The sequence below is a fragment of the Aquila chrysaetos genome, chromosome 6, assembly GCF_900496995.4.
Source record: "Aquila chrysaetos chrysaetos chromosome 6, bAquChr1.4, whole genome shotgun sequence".
Taxonomy (NCBI): Eukaryota; Metazoa; Chordata; class Aves; order Accipitriformes; family Accipitridae; genus Aquila; species Aquila chrysaetos.
In genome coordinates, this window is record NC_044009.1 from 44,751,109 (window position 1) to 44,775,155 (window position 24,047).

General features: G+C 37.6%; 1 protein-coding gene across 2 annotated transcripts in view; it reads right to left on the bottom strand.

Moving 5' to 3' along the window:
- The window catches only part of DPP10 (dipeptidyl peptidase like 10), a 565,422-nt gene that overhangs the window by 219,292 nt on the left and 322,083 nt on the right, over positions 1–24,047 (bottom strand). For both annotated transcript variants that reach the window (XM_030018079.2, XM_030018078.2), the window contains exons 2-3: positions 21,843–21,957; positions 14,527–14,622 (exon numbers count right to left, since the gene is read on the bottom strand). In XM_030018079.2, the coding sequence (XP_029873939.1) occupies positions 14,527–14,622; positions 21,843–21,957 (211 nt within the window). The remainder of the gene's footprint in view (positions 1–14,526; positions 14,623–21,842; positions 21,958–24,047) is intronic.

Below are 24,047 nucleotides of genomic sequence, written 5' to 3' on the forward strand. Positions count from 1 at the left end.
GCCTCTACTTCCACATACTATATAGCAAATGGGGGGGTGGGGGAGGTGCTTGGGGAGGGGGGAGCCCAACGACAGTACCTCAAGCAAAAAATTTGTGCACCTTTGTGCAGCTTTTTCAATACTCAATAGTCTTTCCTGTCAGACATTAGCTAAATAGTTAAAATATAATTTAACTTTATAACTTCTACTGGAATAATACAGTAGAACTATTGTTATTATTTCCATTATAGTAACATGCATGGGCTAATCAAGGTCTTCAAAAATAGAGTTTTGAGGCCAAATTGTTTTCAACTAACAATTTACCACAATAGGAGCTCAAGAAATAGCTGGAAAAGAGAACAGAGTATTAAAACAGAGAGGAACATTTATGTAACACTTTATATGATCATTTTAAATTGCTAAAAAAAGAAAGGACTAACTTCCTAGAACAGCAAGTCCTTGCCTCTAGGAGGACAAGGTACAACGCTAGGTATGAAAATGGAAAAAAAAGATAAGAATTTATAACTTACATAAAATTCATTACATGTGCAGTTACCCAGAAAGCAAAGAACTAGCAACCACCTTTGAAACATCTCGTAACAGGAGAGCCCATTTCCATATCTCTATACATCTGGAATCCATCAGAAATCAATGAAAATGCTGCAGGTTATAATATTAACTCTGCAACTGACTTCCATGAATGGAACATGACATCATAGTTTAGGTAATTTATAATGTGGTTTGGAGCTGTAATTGACAATATGGCTTAGAGCCTCCCTCTCTAAACTGCCCATAGAGATGACTAGAAAACAAAATATTGGAGAGTGCAAGCATTTTTATTCCAAATTAGAATAAATTGAAACTCTTATCCTCTTTCTTTAAGAAAATATTCCTCAGAATTTCAGATAGAATATATTGAAATACTTGTTTTTAAATGTTGAACTATTCACTCTGATAATACCAAAATACAGCATTTTTGCATGAATAGTGTGCACAAGTAGTATAAAATACATTAATATAACAGACAAATGTCAAAATGAAATGATTATACCAAAGAGAAGATTTCAACATTTAAACAAAAAAGAAATCACATTATCCAAAATGTGAGAAAGCTAAAGTGAACTACTTAAACCTTTTTCACAAAGCTTTTACAGAAACATTCCTTCATATAAAACTTGCAAGTGAAAACTAAAAAAAGACAAGAAATTGTCAGAAAACTTTTCTGACAAAATTATCTTCAGCCAACCATAACTGTCACTTTGAATCTAACTCATGCCAGTAGCACCTGAAAAGTTATCATCACCTGACAGCTGCTTAGTGACCTTTACAGATGAAGTCTCTCAGTCGAGATCCCAGTAACAAATACATAAATACCTGAATCATCATTACAGAATTAACAGACCCATTTTGGCAGACAAGACTGCCAAACTCCATGTAACTCCATGTCTAAGAAGAAAAGAGGCTGCCTTCTTATCCTAGAGATGGTTGCTCTAGGATGGGGTCAATAACCATTACTTTTGAAGCTATTACAACTACTTCTCAGGTAGTGCCTGTCCTGCAATAAAATAGATTAACTTAACTGCTTGATGTTTATTTTGCTATTACTTACAATGAGGACTCTAAACTCCTGGGTTTTCATAGCCACATTTTTTAAGTTTCAAGTACTTTCAATTTTTACTTTCAAATTGCAATTCACAGATCTTTAGGCTTCCAAGTAGGTTTGGCTGAACTTAAAAATCAGTATTTCACATACTGAAGAAATTTTGTCAGCCATATGCCTAAAGTAGGCTACAAGTACAGAAAGCACACTCTACATTTCCGTTTGAAGCACTTGTCACGTAAGATGGTCTTCATTCATCAAGTAAGTTCTCAACTACGGATAAAAAACCCTCTCAAAACTAAAGATGTGCTTTTTCCCTGAGGAGAAAAACATCGTGGAAAAACTCAGCCAAAACTGGGTTAAAGTTGAATCACTCTCAGCATGGGAAGCCAATATCTAAATTCTGTCAAAAACCCAATTGTTTCTCCCAGTCCCATGTTTTAATAATTTTATTTTAACAAAGAATTTGTTAATTATCTCACTAGAGAGGCTATGGGTTTGTATAGCCCTATTAATGGGTCAAAATTAATTTATGTTTACAGATTTGATAAAATGATACATCGTTGCTATGATGATTACTAGTTGGCAAATATCTCACACAAATTGCATAGAAACTTTGTCAGACTCGATAAACAAGCAAATTCCAAGTTGCCTCTGGTTCATCTCAACTCTACAGTCTCATACAGACAGTATGGGGGCCACATTTGATTTCTGCAACAGTAAATTAAAAATGTAATTAAATCAGGTTATCAAAAATGTAATAATTTAAAATTTATAGCACTTTTGTTCTCACTGCACTTCACACATCCCCAAATGAAGACATAGCTACAATTGTAAAGTACAACTTTTGGCCAGATGAAATGGCAGGCAGGTCATGCCACCAGATGCTCCTCAGGCACTGTGTCAGTAGGGTCAGGGCAATAGTATGGCTTTGGTCCAGTTTTGGGGTTGGCCGCATGACTGACACATCACATGAGTGCCTTTAGCACCAGCATTATGTCTCCTGCTCATCACTGGGACAGCTCTCATCTCTCAAAGATCAGAAACACTATGACTAAGTGGAAGTTCTCACCACCTATACGTGTCCTCCCAGAAGCTGCCTGGAGTTACAGAATAAAGAGATGTCCTTAATAGGAAACACATGTGTCCTGTGGCACTGATGAAGTGCTAACACAGGCCTTTGTGCTCTCCCTTGGACTGTCCCTTCACTTCTCTCTCCTCCTCCTGTCTCTGCTTTCTCTGTACCCAATTGCTGTCCTTTTTTCTCATTACGTTTTTGTTGTTACTTGTTCTATGCTTTTACTCGGTAGAGTTCTCCCTCCAGTGCCTGCAACAAGATGCAGTTTGGATCAAAATCGTATAACACTTGTGCCATCTCCTCCTGCTCAACACAAACACTTCATGGAAAAATTTAACAGAACTGATGCACTGAATAGACCCTTGCAAGAATCCTAAATATATGACCCAAGTATATATAGATAGATAGATCCACTTTTCCACACATACTAAAAACAGAAGTCCTTCTCCATCACACTGAAAGAGATAACAAGCAAAATTGTTCAAGTACCAACCACATTTTCATTTGAAGAATAAACTTGGCGTGGTACCCATTTCTGTGCGTCTGAACTGCCTTGCCACGCCAGAGGTAGAAGATCACTTCATGCATTTAAGAAAAAGAATGCATGGCACAGAAAGCAAAATAGACCAGGGAAATGGATGAATGAATGGCAAATATGAGTCAGTGTCTCTGAAATCTGCCATTTGAAAGAGAAAAGAAAAATCAAAGAATACACAATGGAATCAACTAAAGAGAGAAAAGAAAAAAAGGACTAAAAGTGTAATAAACTTACATATATGTCCATAGATTAAAAAATGCAATTTTTATGGATCCATTATGTAAGCATTTGAGCAATACAGTATGGTATACAAAGCACTGGTTTACTACCTCTTAATTCAAGAAGAAAATGAACAGACAAGAAAACATAAGGATTAGAAATGTAAAACTTTTGTTTTTAAAGATAACTAATTTAAACACTGTATAGCTTACTAATCTGCCACAAAACACAACTGAGCATTTGTTAAAGGACTGTCTATTTAGACAAATAAGTAAGAAAACTGAAGAATATTAAAAGGATTTGTTTTAGGCAAATGGGAACAAGGCAGAATCAGCCAACAGTGCTGCTGCATGCAGCTACGACTGAAGGTATATCCCATTCCCATGCAGCATTCCTTTGAAGAGAGTTGAATTGCTGATGAGCAAATTAGAGCTGACTGAAATGAGCCTGTAAGAAAGACCATAAAACCAGTTGCACATATAAACAGCAGCTTCCAAAGGAAAAACTAACAGGTCACTACAAATCCAACCCATGGGGAAAGGACTACAGCTCCAGCTGGGCAACAGGTACCCTTCTGCTCAGGAGCAGTGATGATAAGTGGGGAAAACAGAACAAGGAAGCACATGATGAAAAGAATACTCTTCACATGTATATAAACCTACTAATGCATGAACACATACATCTCTGAAGTCTTTATGTATAACAGAAAAAAGTGTGACATTCTGGAGGGAACTCACAAATCTGTTGTATAGCAGCCACCGTCTATTATCATTCCAAAACTCTCAATCTACTGTCCAGGTTTGCTCATGTAGCAAAAATATTTGTCCTAGAGGGCAGCATCCTAAGAATAATGATGTAGCACATCCAGTTTATACTTGTTCATCATATTAAGGACTGCTTTCTTAGTCAAAAACGTGTTACTGAGAAAAAGTCTCCCCCTTTCATGGACATTGCTATGGTAACCAGAATAGTAACCCTAATCAGTGCACTACACTCAGGAGACTTTTGCTTCAACAAACAGGGAGAACTAAGATTTATGTGTCTGGTCCACTTTCATAGGGGTTCACATACAGAATTATTGTACTTAACCCTTCAACATTAGGTTGCTATCTATAAATATTGCTTGAAAAACGTAAACCATTCCGCTAAACTCTTTTGAAATACAATACCTTATACAACAGATACACTCTGCCTGTGTAAGTATTTTCTAAGTAAGTATATTGATCTCTCTGTTAAATTCATAATGCTTTGTGTTGTGGAATAACTAAAAAATCAATAGGGACATAAATTTTAAGAAGGATTGCAATGATTAGCTGTATTTTAGGATAAAGTTTGATCTTCCACTAGTTGGAATACTTGATTTCATTTTTCCTAATTTATATCTCAATCTGTGGATTTTGTCCCATACCCATAGATTTCAACAAGCATGGCATCAGTCTACATCTGAATGAATACAACTAGAAGTCAGTTGTTACAAGAAGTAAAGCCTCTTCAGGAAAATAAATTTCAGGTACTCTGTGGAGGAAGTATAACGTGCCTAGTGAAAAAAACAAAAACCAAAACAAAAACCAAAACAAAAACCAAAACAAAAACAAACAGTCAGAAAACAAACACCCAGGAAAAAACTTTTGCAATCAATAACAGTAATGCTCAAGTGAAGAAGAGAGCTACCAGACAGTGTAGAGGTCATGACTAATACAATGTTGTATTAGTGTACAAAGAATATTGGTGAAGGAAGGGAGATTTCTAAAGAGGCGCAGTGAGAAGTCATTTACAAAATACAATGGTGACACAAGTTAATGGCCCTGAATACATAGCACTATTTAATGCTTGTTAACGATCATTAACACTGGCACCAGTATCAATGTAGCAATGGGGCTTAACATAGTTGATCTGAGCAGAAATTACCCCAGATCTACTTCTAAGCAAGCAAGTCATGTGGCACCTTAGAGATATCAATAATACGAGAGCAGAAAGTAGTGCATGCAGCATATCCTGATAGTGTGGTCGGGCAGGGAAGATCAGCTAAAATTTGCTACTAAGTAACATTATTTAAAGACTAGACTGCATATAGTCTAGAGGAAAAAATAACTGAAGGAAAAACTCTATTGTGTTACAATCCATGAAACAAAGAATTTTAATAAGGAGGACAAAACACCTTCCTGAGCAATAGGCTATACAACTGCTCATCCTCAGGACGGAGAATCAGAGGATGAGAGGAACACTAACCCTCTGGCCTTCTGCTCACAGGGGAGAGCTCTGCTGCCAGCCCAGTGAGCATCCCACAGCTGCAGAGCCACAACATCTAAACAGGCAAGATCCACTCACAAGGACAAGTCTCTGAATCTGAAGCACAAAAGCAACTCTGCTTCATGGAAGAAAATTAATATTTGCTTTGTGATAATGATTATTGATGAAAAAGACCATCTTTTTTTCTGATAAATCCCTACAGAAATGAAATGAAATCTCCACTTCCATGCAGAAAAAAAGTTTAGGATTTTCCCCATCCTGGTTTTTAAGGGTGCGTGTTACATTCATGTACAGCTGCAACCCAAATTATTTCATGCTTTCTTATTTGCAATTGTACTCACAATACTGCATAAAACAATTTGTTTCAGTTTGTTTCCTGTTCACATTAACACTTTTGTAGCTTTATGCACCTCACATTATTTATCCTTTGCTTTACATGCATTCTTCATGTGCAATATTTAATAAATTCATTTTCTAACAAGAGAAATGCAGAGAAAACCAAAGAACTACTGCACCTAAACTTAAAAAAAAACAAAACAAAACAAAACAAAACAAAACAAAAAAACCTCCAAAAAACCAAACAAAGAAAATCTAAATTCTTCCTAAACCAAGATTGGTCATTGTTTGAGAAGCCAAAATTCCTGCATCAAGGAACACAAGGCACGTTGTGCCTGATACCAGGGGTGGTTACGTCCACAACCTTAGCCTGAATGACCAATTACCCATCTACAGCTGGCTCTTAGGGATGTCTTCAGCATCAGCGCAAATACAGCCCCAAACTCCTCCATTCAATTCCCTAATGAGAGACTTGAATCATTCAATCCATTTCACAAAAAACATTGTTTAAATTCTTTTCTTTAACAAGTTATTTTAATTAATCAGTGGAACAGTATCAATCAAAACTTTTACTCCCCTTTTTAGCAGTTTCTGAGAGAAACATCAGCCAGCCTGGAGACACTCTATGTATCATTTCAAAATTTCTGGGGATTTTCCAAAGCATAGTCTTCAGACTTGGCAAAAATTGGGTGTGTAATTCACACCACTGTGTAAGAGGCTGAATTGTTATCTCGAACCATTTGCCTCAAAGATTGTTAGGTATGAGGGACTGGGCTGTCATCAAGGAACTGTGAACTGCTCATCGTGAGCCCTTTGTCTCCAAGATGGCCGGTTTAAGCGGGACACTCCTCTGTCCATAAGGACGATTACCAGGCCATTGAGGCATCCAGGGGAGGAAACTGGGCTGGAGCTGATAAGATATTGGTTTCTGGTATCGATCACGCGAAGGTTGTGTGATGAATGAAACCTGCAGCGCATGACATCATCGAAATATGCCCTATAAAGAACCCCTAGAAACAAGTGGTGTGGGGGCCTTTTCTTCCCTCACCAAAGAATTGAAGATTGAGGACCAACGGGACGCCGCTGGATCCGTGCTGGTGACCGTCCTTGCAACTCCCACCACCGACTGCTTGCCTGAGGGCCGACGGGACGCCGCTGGATCCATGGTGGTGACTATCCTTGCAACTCTATCCCGACTGCTTGCTTAATTTCTAGCTTTTCTTCCATTCTATCCTATCGCTACCATTTTCCACTTTTGATAATAAAAACTCTTTTGACTATACGGCATTTGACCTCATTTGTGTCTTAATCTCGCTCTTGGGATCATATCGAAACCTTCCCTGACATTGGATCGGGACACATTGCTAGATTTTTATGAAAGAAGAGTTTTAGCTAAAAGCCTCCAAAGATCGCAGCGCTGTCTAGGATTTTTTTACTTGCCTTTCTCCATGCTGCTTTTCCCTGCACGAGGAATCAAAGTCCAAGCACCCTCTGCTGCCTTTCAGCAATAAACCCTTCACGCTGAACCACAGGCAACAAAACAACTCCCTGGCCTGGCTTCCAGCTTCAGGGTCTGCACAGACAGATTCAGATAAATCATGAAAGCTATATGCAGAGCTGGGAAGCGCACCACTGTACACACCTCTCTTCACTTCTGCCCAAGTCGCTGACAGAGCATTAATGCATCCTATCACAGCCTAAATATCTGAATGCCAAACACAGCTCCTGCGACACTGAAAATGCACTTGTGCACAATGGCTGCATTCCAGCCTGGCCACTTCAGGCACTCATCTAATTTAAGGAACAGGAAAAAAAACAATATAGGAGTTCACTCTTAATATCCATCATAAATTGCAAGAGTAATACCAATACACATAGATATGTAATTCCAATAGAGATATTTATCTGTTTATTGATTCCAACTCAGCAATGACTTTCTGGAGCAGAATCTGTCTTCTTTCATTGCTCAGTGGTGGACTGATTTCTTGTACTTGACCCATATCCATTGGCAAACACCACAACATGCTCAGCTCTGATAAATAAAGTTCATATTTGCCTCATGCACAGGAAAAGCTTCCTTTAAAAAGTGCCAAATGCTTTAAACCATAGTTTCCTGCATAAAGTTGGCACAGGTGGTACCGTGGAATCTGTGTGCTGTGCTTCCCAAACCACTTCCATTTTTATCATCCACAATTTTTTAAGCAATTTCAACCATCTTTGTGACAGGTTTCCCCAGACTCACTTTTTATTTAATTTTTCAGGATAGACAAGAGCCAACAGAGACTCAAAGAAAGCACCAGCTCAAGCAAAGGCCACCATCTACAAATTTAACTCATGATAAAGGCAGTGTACAGCATGAGAAAGGTGCTAGGGACAACAACAAATAAATCTATGGGAAGCCACTGTCTCATTTGCACCTTAAGGAAACCAAACATGTTAGGAGAAGCAATAATACTTCTTCAGCCAGGTAACATCTTTCCATGCTAACTTCAATACAGAGTCTACAAAATATTGCAGTGAAATGACTGCTGTAAAGCAAAAGTGGTTTAATATTATTTTATTTTTTTAAAAAACGGAAAAGAGAGACTCTACTAAACACAATATATGTTTGCAAAATAAAATGTGAAGTGGGGACAGGGATTTCCTCCATAAACCAATCCCTTGGTTTCACTGATGTTCAAAAGGGTGGACATCCCCCATTCATTTTTTTTCCTCAATGCTGATAAAATTGATGTGTGAAACTAATTAAAGATGCCCACATCAGAACCTGTAAATATTACTCAGAAAATGAAAGCCATGCCTCTGCTGAAGCTAATACAGGAAAACTGGAAACAATATAAAGACAAAAATAAAACAAATAAATACAAGAGCTTCAGTTAAAACAAAACCAGACATCTATTGCCTTGATACTGTTCTCAAGGCTGAGTGAAAATATTTCTGACTTGGGACAGACCGGTTTATTATCATCTCCAAAGAAACACATTAAAACTGTAAAAGGGGGAGGGGTGAAGTGTTGAAGAGTCTTTGCCTTGAAAACATGTGCATGAAAAAATTACTTGCTTTAGAAATTAAATCCAAACAGGTTATACCTGCTGAGATTGCTGGCACAACCTAAAATTTTATGCTGGGCAAACTGATAAACCCCATTCCAAAAACAGGGTTTTACAACAAAAGAAGGAGGTACAAATACATGTTTTCTCCAGAAATCTCTCATCAAAATGGTGCATTTATACTCACCCGGATTAGTTAAAGAAAAGGACTGTGTTCACCAGGATGACACCAAGGGACAAAACTATCCCCAACTATTTTAGGGTTTTCTGTATCATCTGCAGCAGAGGATGTGAGCACCAACCACCTCCCTGCGTCTGCCACCACTCCACAGACACGCAGAGCCCTGCTTTAGCAGGGAGCTGCTGTTCCTCTGCAGGGATGGGACAGGGCAGTGGCCGCCCATCTCCAGCAGCCACCAGTTTGGCAGGCGGCAGTGCAGCAGTTTGCCAGGTATGGCTGCCCGCCCCGGCAGCCGCCTGCTCGAGGCACAGAGTGTTGATCAGCAGCTCCTGTCTGACATGGCACAGGAGTTTATGAGGGCTGAAGGCAAGGAGAAGGTTGATATGTGGAGAAAATGCAGCTTCTCAATGAGGCAGGAAACCCTTCTTGAAACACAAATTGCCACCTCATCCCCTCCAGGTCTTTTCCCTTTCCACAAGTGTCAAAGTCTTCCTTCCCATATTGCTTCCAACTACCCATGACTTCCTTATTTTCTCTCTTCCTCCCAAAGACAGAGAGGGCTGCTGCTTGTGAGATAAGTCTGTTTTCAATAAAGTGTGGGGTGCTACAGGAGGGAGTCTCTGCCACCTCCCCAGTCCTCTCCCTCACTACTCCAGAATCTATGCTTTTGCATCAGCAGGACTGTGTTTGCCTGCAGAGATGTGATGCTGCCCTGCCATACACCTTACACTACACTCTTCCTGTGACACAGTGTTGCAAGGGTTACTGAATACAGAAAGAGCTTCTCCAGAGGCAAGCAAGACAGAAAGAGAGAAATATTTATTTTATCACCTCACAATTTCAGCAAAGCACCTTACAGAAGTTTTATCCTAAGCAGATGCTTACATCCCTCCCAGCTCCATAAAGCACACACACACATACTCAGGTGATTTGCTGAGCTTTAGCACAAGACAGGATTTCAGGTCACAGCCTGCTGCAGGCCATCATTCAAACTTCAGGTCCTTCTCTGACACTCTTCATACAGATATATGAAAAATATCATAACTGGGCTGACTATATACACCCATCTGACAGAATACAAGCAAGGAGTCAACGCACTCTTATCACATATACGAAAGGTTGGCAAAGATTATCTAAACAGCAAAAATGCGAGCAACTCCCATATTCACAGAAGGAATAAAGGCAAAGATTCTGAATTTCATGGTCATTAACAGCCAGAGTCCCTGATAATAAGAGATGCAAGTACACCACCAAAGATCTAAGGATTAGACTGCAAACCTTTACAGTCCTCAGTATTTCTCACAGGCCAGCATATATGTTTCTAAGTAACTTAAGAGAAATTAAGAAAATATCCTGAAAAAAATGCTTCAGTATGGTTCAAAGATCCAGCTGCATACTGCCGATATTGGCAAATAAGCAATGATTCATATACTGGTTTATGAACAACTAATAGAGCAATGATAGAGTTGTTGTCACTGATACAGCTAGTTTAGAACTATGCCCTAATACATCACATATCATGACCTTCCATTAAATGTACTGTACTAACACCCAGGAGACATGTTCCTAAAACAAACTGTGGTCATGAAACAAGAGGCTACGCCCAGCCTGAAGCAGAGACTGGTCCCTGTTGCAAAATGGTTAGAATCCAAGAGAGAAGCAATGTGAGATACATGAAGTGTCTTAACAAGTTTTTTGGCACGGGAAAGCATAGGGCAAGTTTAACGGCAGTGCTTTCTTAAATTTAATTACTCTGGATATTTTAAACTACATTGCAGTTTTGTACTTAGACTTAAGTAAACCAAGCCATTTTGCTATCTAATGCAAAGCCCTTATCAGTAGCAATGTGCTGTCAGATTTAAGTACTTTTATTATTCATGGCAGCATTTTAAATTCTCACTTCCTATTAGAAAACCTGAAGATCGATAATGCTACAGGAAGATGTACTCACATTTAACATCTTCAAAACTATGCCAAGCAACTGGAAGGCTTTCTGAAACCAAACACCCTTTCAGATAACACAGACTGAACTGATTGATGGTTGTGTATGCTCTCCACCATGTCCTTTTAAACCCAGTTGAAGTGATCAGGTTTATAATTGAAAAAGCTTAGTAAACTATTATTTTCAAGAAGAATACTAGCCATCATCCATATTTTCTTTCCTTTATAAATTCTTATCAAAAAAAGACAAAAATCCAAGTCAGGTTTAAAAAAATTTGCCTTTGAAGTAAAACAAAAAAAGAAGAAAAAAAGGAAAGGAGGGGGAAATCTGAAAGATACCTGCATAGGTACATCTTCAAATTACATTAAATGTGAACATATTTTGTTACTTTTAAAACTAGCTCAAAATTTTTCTTTTATTTTCTTTGGCAAGAGCTGATTATCTCAGATAAAGAACACTTCCTCTGCAGCTTTAAACATTTGCATAATTATTAACTTTGGTGGCAAGCACATAAAATTGTGGACTCAGTTTCAAGCAGAAAAGGAAATGGACTGTAAAAACTTCCGTATGTAGGAGCTTTTCTTTTTAAAGAGTAGACTAGAAATAACCACATAGGGATGATTTTTGTAGTGGAAGAACTTGCAAACAAGGAAGAAATAAGGACATATTCAAACATCAGTATGGAAAGTTTCATTAAGTGGCAGCAGTTAAATACTAGACCTTACCTAAGAACACAGTGATTCATCTAGCACTTGAAATCCTTAAATCAGACATTTTTCTACAAAACATGCTCTAGACCCTGCAGAAACTGCTTACAGCAGGAATCACTTTTTCAATCTCTATTCCCATCCCTTCCCAGGCGGTCAAGATGATAAAACTTTCAGATGGATACAAATTATTCTATCCCAAGAGGAGCAAAACTAGTAGTATGTAGCTACTTATTTTCTGCTAAAATCTTCCTGTGCAGAGTCCAGAAGCACTTACCCTGCCAATATCCAAAGAAAGTGCCAAATGCTCCCCTCCAGCTCCAGAGTAATGAATGCTGAATATTAAGTTCTATATTTCATTCTCCATGCATATAATGCCACCACTGCAATGTTACCATGCCAAAAAGGAAAACATAATCTTATCCTAGGTCTTAAAAATAAAACAGAAGCAGGAAGCAGAAATGCTGCTTTGCAAGACTCCTCCTCATTTTGTTTATTATCTAAGATACTGATTTCATTGACCATACTGGGAATTTTCAAAGAAAATGGATTAAAAAAAAAAAAAGAAAACCTATACATAATTTTTCTGTGTTTATCAGAAATACTAAACAATTAGTAAAATCCTTAATTATCCCCACTATTTCCTCAATTCCCATACACACACATACTCTAATAAGAAAAAAGTCCATTCTTTCCCTTTTTTGGTACTACTGGACTTCATTGCTTCTTTGGCAAATACACACAGGAAAACACCTAACTGCAAGCTTAGGAGTTCCTGTATTGGCTGAGAAAACCGTCACTGCAGAAAGACTGGATATCAGTACAACTATACTGCTATTAAAACAGAGGGCCTTTCTTTATTAAATAGTATTTGTAGTATTATTTTCAATGGATGGAAAAGTTCATAACTATACAATCTCATAGCTTTTAGACTAGATCGTTTACAACTTCCGTTTTTTTGCATGATACTAGTAAAATTATCTTCCATTGTATGAGTTTCTTAAGATGGACTTTGAAGACCACAAAAGAAACCTGTATCCAACCAAGTGTTTAGCACCAAATTCTACGTTTCTTCTTACCACATCTGGAAAACTCTTGAAAGAAGCTTTTATCTTATCACAGCTTGTAAAACAGAGTTAAAAATTACAATAAACTACATGTTTTATAGTATCAACAATATTTACCATAACTCAATCCATAAGAGTTGACAAATCCACTGACAATTTAGGAGCAATATTTTTCAAGTAGGGTGGGGTCGAAGGCAGTTGCTTTGTGAATTTAACGGATAACAACAAATTCATCAAAAACTGCTTTAGGTTTTAATTAGCCAAACAGTCTTAACTGGAAAAAAGGTTTCTCCCAAACACAGGAAACTGTTCCTCTTGGCAACAGCACTGTTCTGGCCTTACCCAGTACCAGTTTTTGGCACTGACTGCAGTCAGAAACCAGTCCAAAGAAGACAGTAAGAGCATCTCAGCAACTGTATGGTCATTGGAGTAGCTGGGGGAACGGGAGTGGCAGGAAACTAAATTGAGCCTCCCCTCTCATTACCCCTAAACTACTGACTGGATAACAAACACCCCTCTCTTACCCCTAAACTACAGGATAACAAGTAACTCAACACCAGAGCTGGTCCTGGAAAAAAAGACTGACCATACTTTTCTCCCTTTTAATCCTTTTTTTTTTTTGACACACACTTACCCTTGTTATGTCCATTTCATTCTTTAGAGTATATCATAAAGCAACAATTCAATTCAATAATATAGCTTCCTACAAATGAAAACCAGTTCTAGTTATTACTGAATGCCAAAGTTGATTAATGTAATTAAATCATTATTCCCCATGCAAAGTTATTCTGAATTTACATACTCAGTCACCAGACTTCCGAACTCCTACCTTCCATAGAGCACTCCTTAACAATACTCTATTTTGCACAACGCCTATTGTTATTCCTTTGATTATAACACCTGGAATAATACAAAGATCCAACTATAATGGCACAAAACAGATGGTCACTATTGTGTTACTTGTACATTGCTTGCAAACAGAAAGAATGTGAACAACCCATGCAATCAAGAGAAAAGGAGTTCAATGAGTTGAAAAAAGTTTGAATCTGTTTTCTTTTTTACATTAAAACTGCGTAATTCTTTGGGAATCTGCATACCATTTATAAATCATTTAATAAAGTAGAATATTAAATACAATTTGTAGACATCAGAAAATGACTAAGCTGTACAAGTATATTGAAATATTTAAGAATCCATTCCAGACGAGAGTTAGAACCAGTTCTCAAATCCCAAAGTTCAGATATTAATAGAACAATTTAATTTTCTGAATTGATCGTTTTATGAATCCATAAACAAGATCCAGTTCTTAAAAACAATTCTTCACTGCTTCCAACTGAGACAGTAGCATAAACAGAAAATTTTAGTGAGTGTCTACTAGATGGAGCTTTAAAATTAGAAAGCCACTTCAAAAATTCATGAAACAGACATGATTCAGAACTACAAGGAAAACTGGGACACTGGCCAATTTCAAGAGAGTTTGAAATTTTAACTGATTCTTTCTCAGTGCCTGGATAGTGATATCATTCAATACTCAAAATTATTACCTACTTCCAAATTACATAAGAGATTATACACTTACCATTAATCCATTTGGCTTCTGGATTATGAACTATGAACTCTTTTCTGAAGAGATCTTCCAAGGACAATCTAGTTTCTGATGAATTTGCAAGTTCATCTAAAATAAACATAACAAGATCAATTTAGATAGTTATTAAAAACAATATATTCAGTATAGCTTGCAAAACATTAGAATTACAGAACCAGAATACATAGTTCAAAGGTCCTGTCAAAATCAATAACAGTACCTTGCTCTTACTTTTTTTCACTACAAGAAAATGTTTCATTTTTCTTCAGTAAAGCTTCAGAAAACAAGGCACTGGTACCTTATGGACAGGCCAACTGAAGGATATAGTGTTTGACTATTTATTATACTGGGACCGTAGTGGCAAAGCTCCTTCCCACAGCCCTACGCCATAAGAAAAGTCTGATTACGAACCAATACAACTGGAGCTTTTCCTTCCAGCGTGTCAGGCATCCACCTTCTCTATGAGAGGATCTTTTTGTCAGTCAGATTTTGTCCTTACAGATTGCTGATATTAAACAGCACCACTGATGACAGACCCACAGAAAAATAGTATTTAGAATCACAGCAGTCAAGGAGCAATCTTGTTATCTTGATATCAACCCAATATGTTACCAGCACATTTTTAACAAAGAAATGTGCTTTGTAAAGGTCGTATCCTGTAATACATTTCAGATGAAAATGCAACCCCTTCCCAGTGAATAAAGTCAATCATAGTTTCGTTATTGGTCTTTATTCAGCCAAATTTCTCAATTAGAGGCCCAGCTGAAAGCTTACTGGAATCAACAACAATATGATTATTTTTTTTTACTTTAAATGTCAGCACTGCCTGCTGCGGTCACTTCAGTTAGTATTAATAAGGTACATCCTTGCTGTATTGAAAAGAAACTCCTTTTTAATGCACATCATAAATTTACAATAGATTCAAGGCCATCACAGCTGCTCACTCCACGGCGCTGCTGCATTTTGCACGTGCCTCCCTCCCAGGTCTCAGCAGGGCCCTGGTAAGCCCTTACTCACCGTAATCAACTCTTCTTGCACTTGATGTCTTATAAGACTAAGCATGCAGAGTTGTTCAAATCCGCTCTCATAAGACAAACGTTCTAATCCTTAAATAAGCTTTTTGCCCTCTTCCTACCTTCCAGGGATCAAAACAGCCTGTTTGGGGTTTTTTTTAGTCTCCAAGTCCAGCATGGGACACAATATTCCACTTGCAGTCTTACTAGAGCTTTACAGCAGAGTAACATTATCTCTCTTGATTTATACCTAATCCCTCTGTTTACACATCATGGGACATTGTTAGCTCTCGTTCCTGCCACACACTGAGTTTTTATCTTCAAAGTAAGCACATGTTGTTATATATGCTCTACTCAGCTCCACAAATACACTCCCTGTCTTCAAAACACTACTTCTAACTTAACAGCATCAAATACTGGGCTCTTCATATGCCCGTTTACCCCTTCCTCCATAACCTCGCTGACCACCTACCCTCAACAAGCTGTTTTTCATCACCTGTTTTGATTCAACATACCCTGGTCCTGATGCTGTTTGTGATCCCAAAAGGATTCCCCTTCTAACCTTTCTTGAGTCTGTTTCTATTTATTGTGACCCCTTATATCCTGCCAGTTTGCCAAGTATCAATCGAGCTCACACAAGCCGTTATGTTGCCAAAAATTGTCTTACCCAAGACAGTTTAGTTTTGACAGGTTGTGGGGGTTTTTTTATTAACTCCTTTAATAAAAATCACTAAAACAATATATCAACTGTGTACAGAAAGACTACTGGAGAAGAAAGGTACACCGGCTCTGTTCTCTGTCTTTTAATTCACATGCCTGCCAAGTAATCTCAATATAAATTGGATTTTAAAGTAACTTTTTAAATTGCCGTTAGCATTTCTAAACTGAAAATCTTGCTTGAAGCATCTTCAAGCAACTTTACTAGATATTTGAAAAGTAATTTTTTTTCTAATGCTAAGTCATTACCAAAATAGAGCCTTGTTTGTAATCCTTGACACTAGCTTTCCACTCTGTCAATATCTCATATTGTATAATTTATAAGAAAAATGTTGATCTGACACCAAAAGACTCTAAAATAGTAATTTAAGTTTCTAAAATGCCTAGTTTATATATAGCAAGATGAATAACACATCATGTGAACTCTCAAAACACTATATTGGGTTAATCTTTCTTGAGGACAAGCACAAATTAGTATGTACTTCAGGAAGTACTTGTTTTATTTTAAAGACTGCCTTTTTCCACTTCATGTTTATTACCACATTACCAAATAGCCTACTATCTCTTTTTCATTTCCATTTTAAATTTTATTGAATTATTCCTTGAAGGAATCATATTTCCAATGTCCTCACACTATTTCCCATGGATTTCTATATTTCAGTCTGAAATTATATATATTATGTATAGAAAATGAACACAGATTACAAAAGATACAAACAAAATCAAATGTTAAAAACTAAATGGCTACTTTTAAACTACACATCAAACTAACAACAGTTCAACAACTGGTATGTATTTATTCAAAATGACAAACCTGTTTGTGCTTGCTAAACTAGAAGACTGCAAAAGTAGAAATAAATAGTCTCATTACTTTTCATGAGTTTATAGAATATTATTTTTGCAGGTTAAAAGTAGTCTAAACACCTCAAAATTTACCTTCTAACTTAGCAAATAAAACTCATAATGATGTAGTGTAGTATATTATTAACTCAAACTCCTTACTGACTTTTCTGTAGAAAAAAATGTTTTAACACTAGAAATTAGGATGAAGGCTTGATGTTAAATGCTGCCTGAAAAGTGGAAAAAAAACCACTAGTAAACTGTATGCAAGCTAACAGGTATATCAATAACTGGGAATTAGTATAGTTTGTATTATGTTTGCATGAAAAAGGAAAAACAACTTGCCAGAAAGTAGTCAGATATCAGAACTTGTTTGCCAATTTACAGTAGTTACAGGGAGCCTATACAGCATTGAACAGAAACCTGAATCTTCTAGTAATGAATATCCACTTCAGCAAAAATAACTTTTAGTTTGCTTTCCATTTATTTAGGAGTAGAAGAGTAGTATGAGAGATGGTATGGAGGGGTCAGGCACAACCCTAATATTCTAAACAGAATATTTATCTATTGGACATAATCCAAATGGATCCTCTTCCGAGAGCTTGATTTTATTCAAACCAATTTCAAAAAAGCATTTTCTGTCAGTTTGGCTGTCCTAAATGTTCCCTAAAGGAATTTTTTCTGCAAAGCTCTCTTTTTTTTTTTGCATCAAGAGATAGCAAAGCAAACTCTGAGTTTGCTTTGAGTCTATGATTAGAGTTACATGCTACTTTGCTCAACAGTAATTACCATATATCAGCATGCATGGTTTTAATGCTAACATCAATATCTCAGTAACGGAGTCCCACATAAAGCATTCGAGTCTGCCACACCTTCAGAAACTGTAAGTTAACATGAAGGTAGAACTACTGTCATTCCCAAAATGAAAAACAGCCTTAAGTGTTGTGGCAAAACACCTGTACAAAGGTGGCAACATCTGTACAACTCTTAGGCTGTTCTTAGGTGATTTTTCATATAAAAGCTTTCAGCTGCTAGTACTTCTAATTGAGCATTCCTCAGTTTTGAAATATAGATCAACAGTGGTTGATCAGATAGGTCTTCAGATAATTCCTACAATGTGGAACATACTATCATGACGCAAAGCACAAAAACATGCTGATTTAAAGGCAGGAGTGAGGCACTTATCCCAGAAAATCTACCTATGGATATTTCAGTATGTGCAGGTATGTGATGAAACTTCAAAAACATGAAATAGAAAAGAAGCAGAACAAGAAAGATACCTGTGTTATGTTTATACTGACATACAAACCAAATGATGTCATCTCATAAACAGCTATTTCTTTCTCTGCACTGGCCATTAATTCCCAATATAAAGAAAGCTATATATGTAAGATTATACCCAGGGTATTTTCATCTTTTGTTCTCTCTTAAATACTTCTCCAGTAATCATCTCCAAATATTACGCAAAAATCACTAGATTCATAATTAAATTGCCCCAAAGGACAGACAGGCTCCTACTCCGAAACTCCGAAGTTTTTCCACAATCCAGTCCTTTAACAGGAGTAACCTCATTCTTTGGTATCTTCATGCGCTTTCTTTATCATTGCACTTATCTAACTGCGAAGAAAACTAGCAGGGATACTTGCCTGCAAGCCTTTTACTCCCAGCTACAGAGCAGTGTAGCAATTTGTACTCAGTGGGCACAACAGGGGTTTTTTCCCCACGTACTCCTTAGTCCACAGAGGTTCGCAGAGAGCTGGTGAGCTCCAGCAAGAGGTTACTGGACTAGGAGTCCATTCAGACTCTACCACTAATGTCTCAGATTACTAAATGGTCTGGTCTTCCATTTTTCCATCTCTTTGTTGAGAACACTAATACATTTATAGTTTCTGAGTATTAGCATAGATGAAACGTAATATAAAAGGGAGCAAAATATTACCAATATTGTTGGTACAATTTACAAAAACAACAATCATAATTGCAACACAGATATTTCATATTTTAACAGAACCCAAGATATTAGTAGGTCAAAATACATCTCGTATTTCAACACAGTTCCTGCTTAGCATTGTATATTCAAGTCATATTTCATGCAATAAAAAACACTAAAAATATATCAAGAATTTCCATTTAGTTTTAATACCACTTGTATCTTTAAGCAGAAGCTAAAGCCTCTTTGAAGCCTTTTGCATGTAACTTACATAGAAGATTTTCTTTTAAAAGCATGTTTTCTCATACAGAAGCATTGATCCCTCTATTATTCAAGGCATGAAAACTGTTGCTCAAAGTTTGAGGGAAGTCAAATGACAACTGTTAAAGTGTACACAGACCTAAGACTTTCTCATATTGTGGACGAAGCAATGTATAAATAACTGTAGGCAAAAGAGATCATTTCTGTTGGATTTGTCTTTATCAGTAAATACACTTTTGCCTCCACAAAACTTTCAACAAAACAATCAGGATTCTGAGCAACCACTAGCTGAAATTATTATCATCTCCATAAAAAGAAGCAGCATGATGTACAGTGTTTAGGGGAATTCATATGAAAACTAAAAAGCACCCTTCAGTACAGGCAGAACTAAATAAGGAGAGAAGTCTCTGATGCTCAAAGTAGTGTTAGAAATGAAAAGCAGTGCACTCTGAACTCTCCCAAGGTAAAGTAGGAAAAAATTCTCACTACTGCACTGAACATCTTAATTCAGCTCTATTATATTTTGTGAAAAGAATTTGCAAACCCAAGCATTTATAACAACAGATTGGTAGCACCTTAGAACTGAGCACCTCGCAATAGCCAGACCGGTGAGAGCGTCTCCAAGTTTTTCCTCCCCTCAAATGCTAGACATCCCAAAGTGATCTTACATATCTTCAAGACCAGATAGATAGCTACAGTGCTTAGTACCTGCCAGCAAAGCAGCAGAGTATCAGAATATTTTCTTCCAAAAACATATTAACTAATCATGTAAGTGAAGGGGGAACAGCACTGATTAGGATCAAAATAGGGGAAGTAGCTGTCCTACAATGGACCTCCAAAGCTTGCTTTGGTAAGCATTTCCAACCTGCAAGAAACCCCAGTTTTACACACCTAGATCATTTTGGGAAAAAGGTTTTTATTTATATCAAGCTCTGCAGTCTCTATGGGGTATCTTAGAGCATCTGAGCTGACAGAACTAGTTTTCACTCGCATGACTTGAACTGAAATGTAGGTCCCAGCTTACATCAGGTTTTCAAGCAAGCTTTCTGGATTTTGAAACAGCCTCAGAGATGTTGTAATTCACTGAGCTTTTTTAACATATTAAAAAAAAAATTAACATTTCCCTAGGTTGCCTATTCTTTTTTCCACGAGTGCCTTCAAAGACTTCAATTTACATTTTTACATCATTAATAATTCTATACAGATATAAGAGCCAGAACTGATGTTTATTATTGTGAGTTCCAGCATAACACTTTTGAGATTTTACAAGCCTTAAAAAGAGAGTTACCTCTCCTTGAAAAGAAAAACAGTCTTCTGTCTTAAACTGTATCAGGATACACCACCATTTGCCCTCAACGTCTGTTTTTATTAGTCCCTGAAGAAACTCCTATACACTGAGACTACAGCAGCACAACTTTGCTTTTATTTTTCTCAAAATGCTCTAAGTGGAAATAAGCAAACAGTCATTTCTTTATCATTCCTTGGACAGCACCATGTATATGCAGTAGATATTTACACAAAACAGAGGAAGCAGAATAGTTTGTAGTATTCCTACATACGTGCTCTCCAGCTGTCTTGTTCCCTCTGACAAGCAAAGCTTTTTGATCCTTTTCCATTCAGGCTCACCATCTTCCTTTCAAGCAGCAGCAGTCTACTACCGTACTTGCTCATGCACAGACCCACCCAGCTTCCCTTGATAATTTCATCCAGTGGCCAAATTGTCTGGAACCATTATTTAACTAAAAAGTACTTTGTTAATGTTTTGGTTTACACAAACTGGCCACTTACAGGGCAGAACATCTGCAGACGAATATTTACTATGTAGGCATGCCATCCAAATCAGGTACTTTACATTATAACTTCAAATCTGACAAAAATAATTCAAATATATTTTTTCTTTAAAAGTTATACAGTGTTTCCTTCTCTTAGGTTCCTAGACATGATTAAATGGTTGCTACCCCAGCAGTAAAAAGAAAATCTTTAGAAAAATAACTCAGATCAAATTAGGAAAAAAAAAAAATTAAGCATAATTATTTTATACGTTCAATTGCTTTTCTTGTCTTCTACTTGCCCTCCCCCCCCCTTTTTCTTGCAAATGAAGCATTAAGTAATTTCCCCTCTCTTTGTTTTTGAGAGAAATAAAAGGGAAGATGCTCATGCATGTACATATGAAAGATGCATGCTTCTGGTTCAGTGAGAAGTTTCATTCTCAGTATTAGTTTTCCTTGACATACAGCTTTCTCTTAGCTCATCTGTGAATCTAAAATTACACCAAGACACAAGTGACAAAATCTTAAAGTCAGCTCACACCTGCTGAGGCTAATGAGGATTGCTTGTAGCCATCTCAAGGCTGACAGAATCCTAAGGACCTACTGCCAAAGCCAAACGCTTCTGCTCCACAAGGCCTCTGGTAACTCCTGAGTCCCTACAGGCACCAAATTTATAGTGGCCAGAAGTTAAAAATGCTTACTTTAACATTTATATGTAATTTTAATAACTGCATTATGAATCATACACCTTCAGTAAGATAAAATAAAGAAGTAGGTTACCTGGGGTTAAAAGAATGACAGACATAGTGATGAGTGAACAAACAACTAGAATCACCAGCAGCGCAATAGCAATTCCCTTCCAGTTCCTCTGCGGAGGGCTGTTACTTCCAAGTTCCTACAGGAATGGAAAAAAATAAAATAAAAGGAAAAGACCATGTTTCATAATCATATATTTCTAGAACTATTAGTGATAGGAAAATTGCTCTGTGCATACTCATAATCACAGTATGGGAGGTGATCATGATCCCTCCCCTCTCAATAGTACACACAGTCATCCAAAGGTGTGTTAATTCTTATGCTTTTTTAATAGATCTCTTTTTTTTTTTTTAAATATATATGTAATTTTATACCCCTAAGAGACAATCAAATGAGCTTATACAAGCTGTCCAAAATACGACTGGTGTTAAAATGTGCTGAGCATAAACTTCAGGACAATATCAACTAGCAGTTTGTAAGATAATTACAGAAATGAAATGTAGCAATTTACTGTAATTCCACCTAACGTGGTTTGGACGATAAAGGTTTAAATACACATCTTTTTTAATGTACACTATTAAACTTATTTGTAATAGAAAACATTTACAAAACTGCCTGAGGCTCCAAGTATTCCATCCGAAGCCGCACAGCTCTTCTTTTCTACACAGTAGTTCAACTGTAAACTGCTCCCCTATTACTCATAAAAAACAAACAGTAGCTTATAACAAATGTTAAACGAATGCTTCTGTAACTACTAGTACACTTAAACCTGCATTCTCTGTGGTTACATGTTTAACTCCTATTAACTCCAGCCAGACGCCATTGAGGTTTGTCAATAGTAGCAATGCATTGCCTGCGTTCATGGTACAGTGTGACCCAAGCAACACAAAAACATCTAACAACAGAATGACAAAAACGGTACAATTGTTTCATACAATCCTAACTTTGTCTCACAGAAAACATTATTTTTTCTATCTATAGCTGGCAAGCATAAATGTTTCCCTGCCACAATTACCCATGCCTTTACTACCTCAGAATTAAATTGCTGTGGCAAGACTCTCTGTGAAAAGAAACCTGGGAGGGACTTCTCAGAAGATCCCACTTCAGCCTGCTTACAAAGTGGAGTTACGTTACACAAGTGCTTCATGGTCTGCACAAGCTTTCACTAAGCTCCAGCTAAATACCGGGTGGGGTAAAAAAATATGGGCTTTAGCCCACACTTGCCCTTGAAGACACCACCACATAAAAGCCTCTCTCCCCCTCCCAGGACCTGCTGCCATAATGTGCCTCAGCAAAGCCCTCCAAGGCCACCTCTCCACTGAATACATAGGGAGCGACTGCCACAAAAGATGAGAGATTACTTGGAGTGTCTCCTATTTGATTTGCAATCCTGGGTTTGTTAATCTTTCAAGTATATAGCAAGGATATTCTTCTATCTCTCCCCTTTCTGCCAGACCAAAGGGCAGAGGGATGGGAGCAATACTGCCACCTCAGACATCTTGTTCTATGGGGAGGACTAAGGCACAGGAAAGCACCTCCCACTATGTTTTATAAGCTTCCCAAGGCATATTAATATTTTTTCACATACAGATTATTTCATTTTGGTTTTCTGAATTATAAATGAGTGAGAAATGGAGATGTTTTAACAACAGAAGATGATAATGTTCTTGTGCTTTCTCAGCTCAACACCAGACACCACCCAGAACAGCATCTCTAACAGTGTCTTTAATTTTTTATTTTTTTTTTAACACCTCACCTGTTCATTACCACCTGTAAAAGACAGTTTCTCTCCAGGAAATGTAAGGCGAATTCCCCTACGCGCTCTCTAAGCAATCCCACAGGGGAAGTCCCACAGGAGCCCTCAGCCGGCCACAGCTCCCAGCAAGGAGCCCCCTGCCAGCCCAACATGGCTGCTGCCCGCTGGACGCCATCCTCCTGCCTGGCCTGGGCCCAGCTGACCTTGCTCATTTTAGAGACTTTTAGCCTCACCGAAGGGGAAAAGTAGCCAGTCTGTCTACTCAGTTTAAACCCTAGGCCACAGCTGGTCTTCACAGGACCAGCTCCCTCACCTGCCAGGTGTTAGCCTTCCCTTCCCCACAGCTGAAGCCAGCTCGGGCCTAGTGGTAAATGGCCACCAGCCAGCCTGGGCTGCTCTCCATCCTTCCCTCCCGGTGACTGTAAGAGTAATTGTACTTTCTTATTATTACACAAATCTCCCCTTTGGTGTTG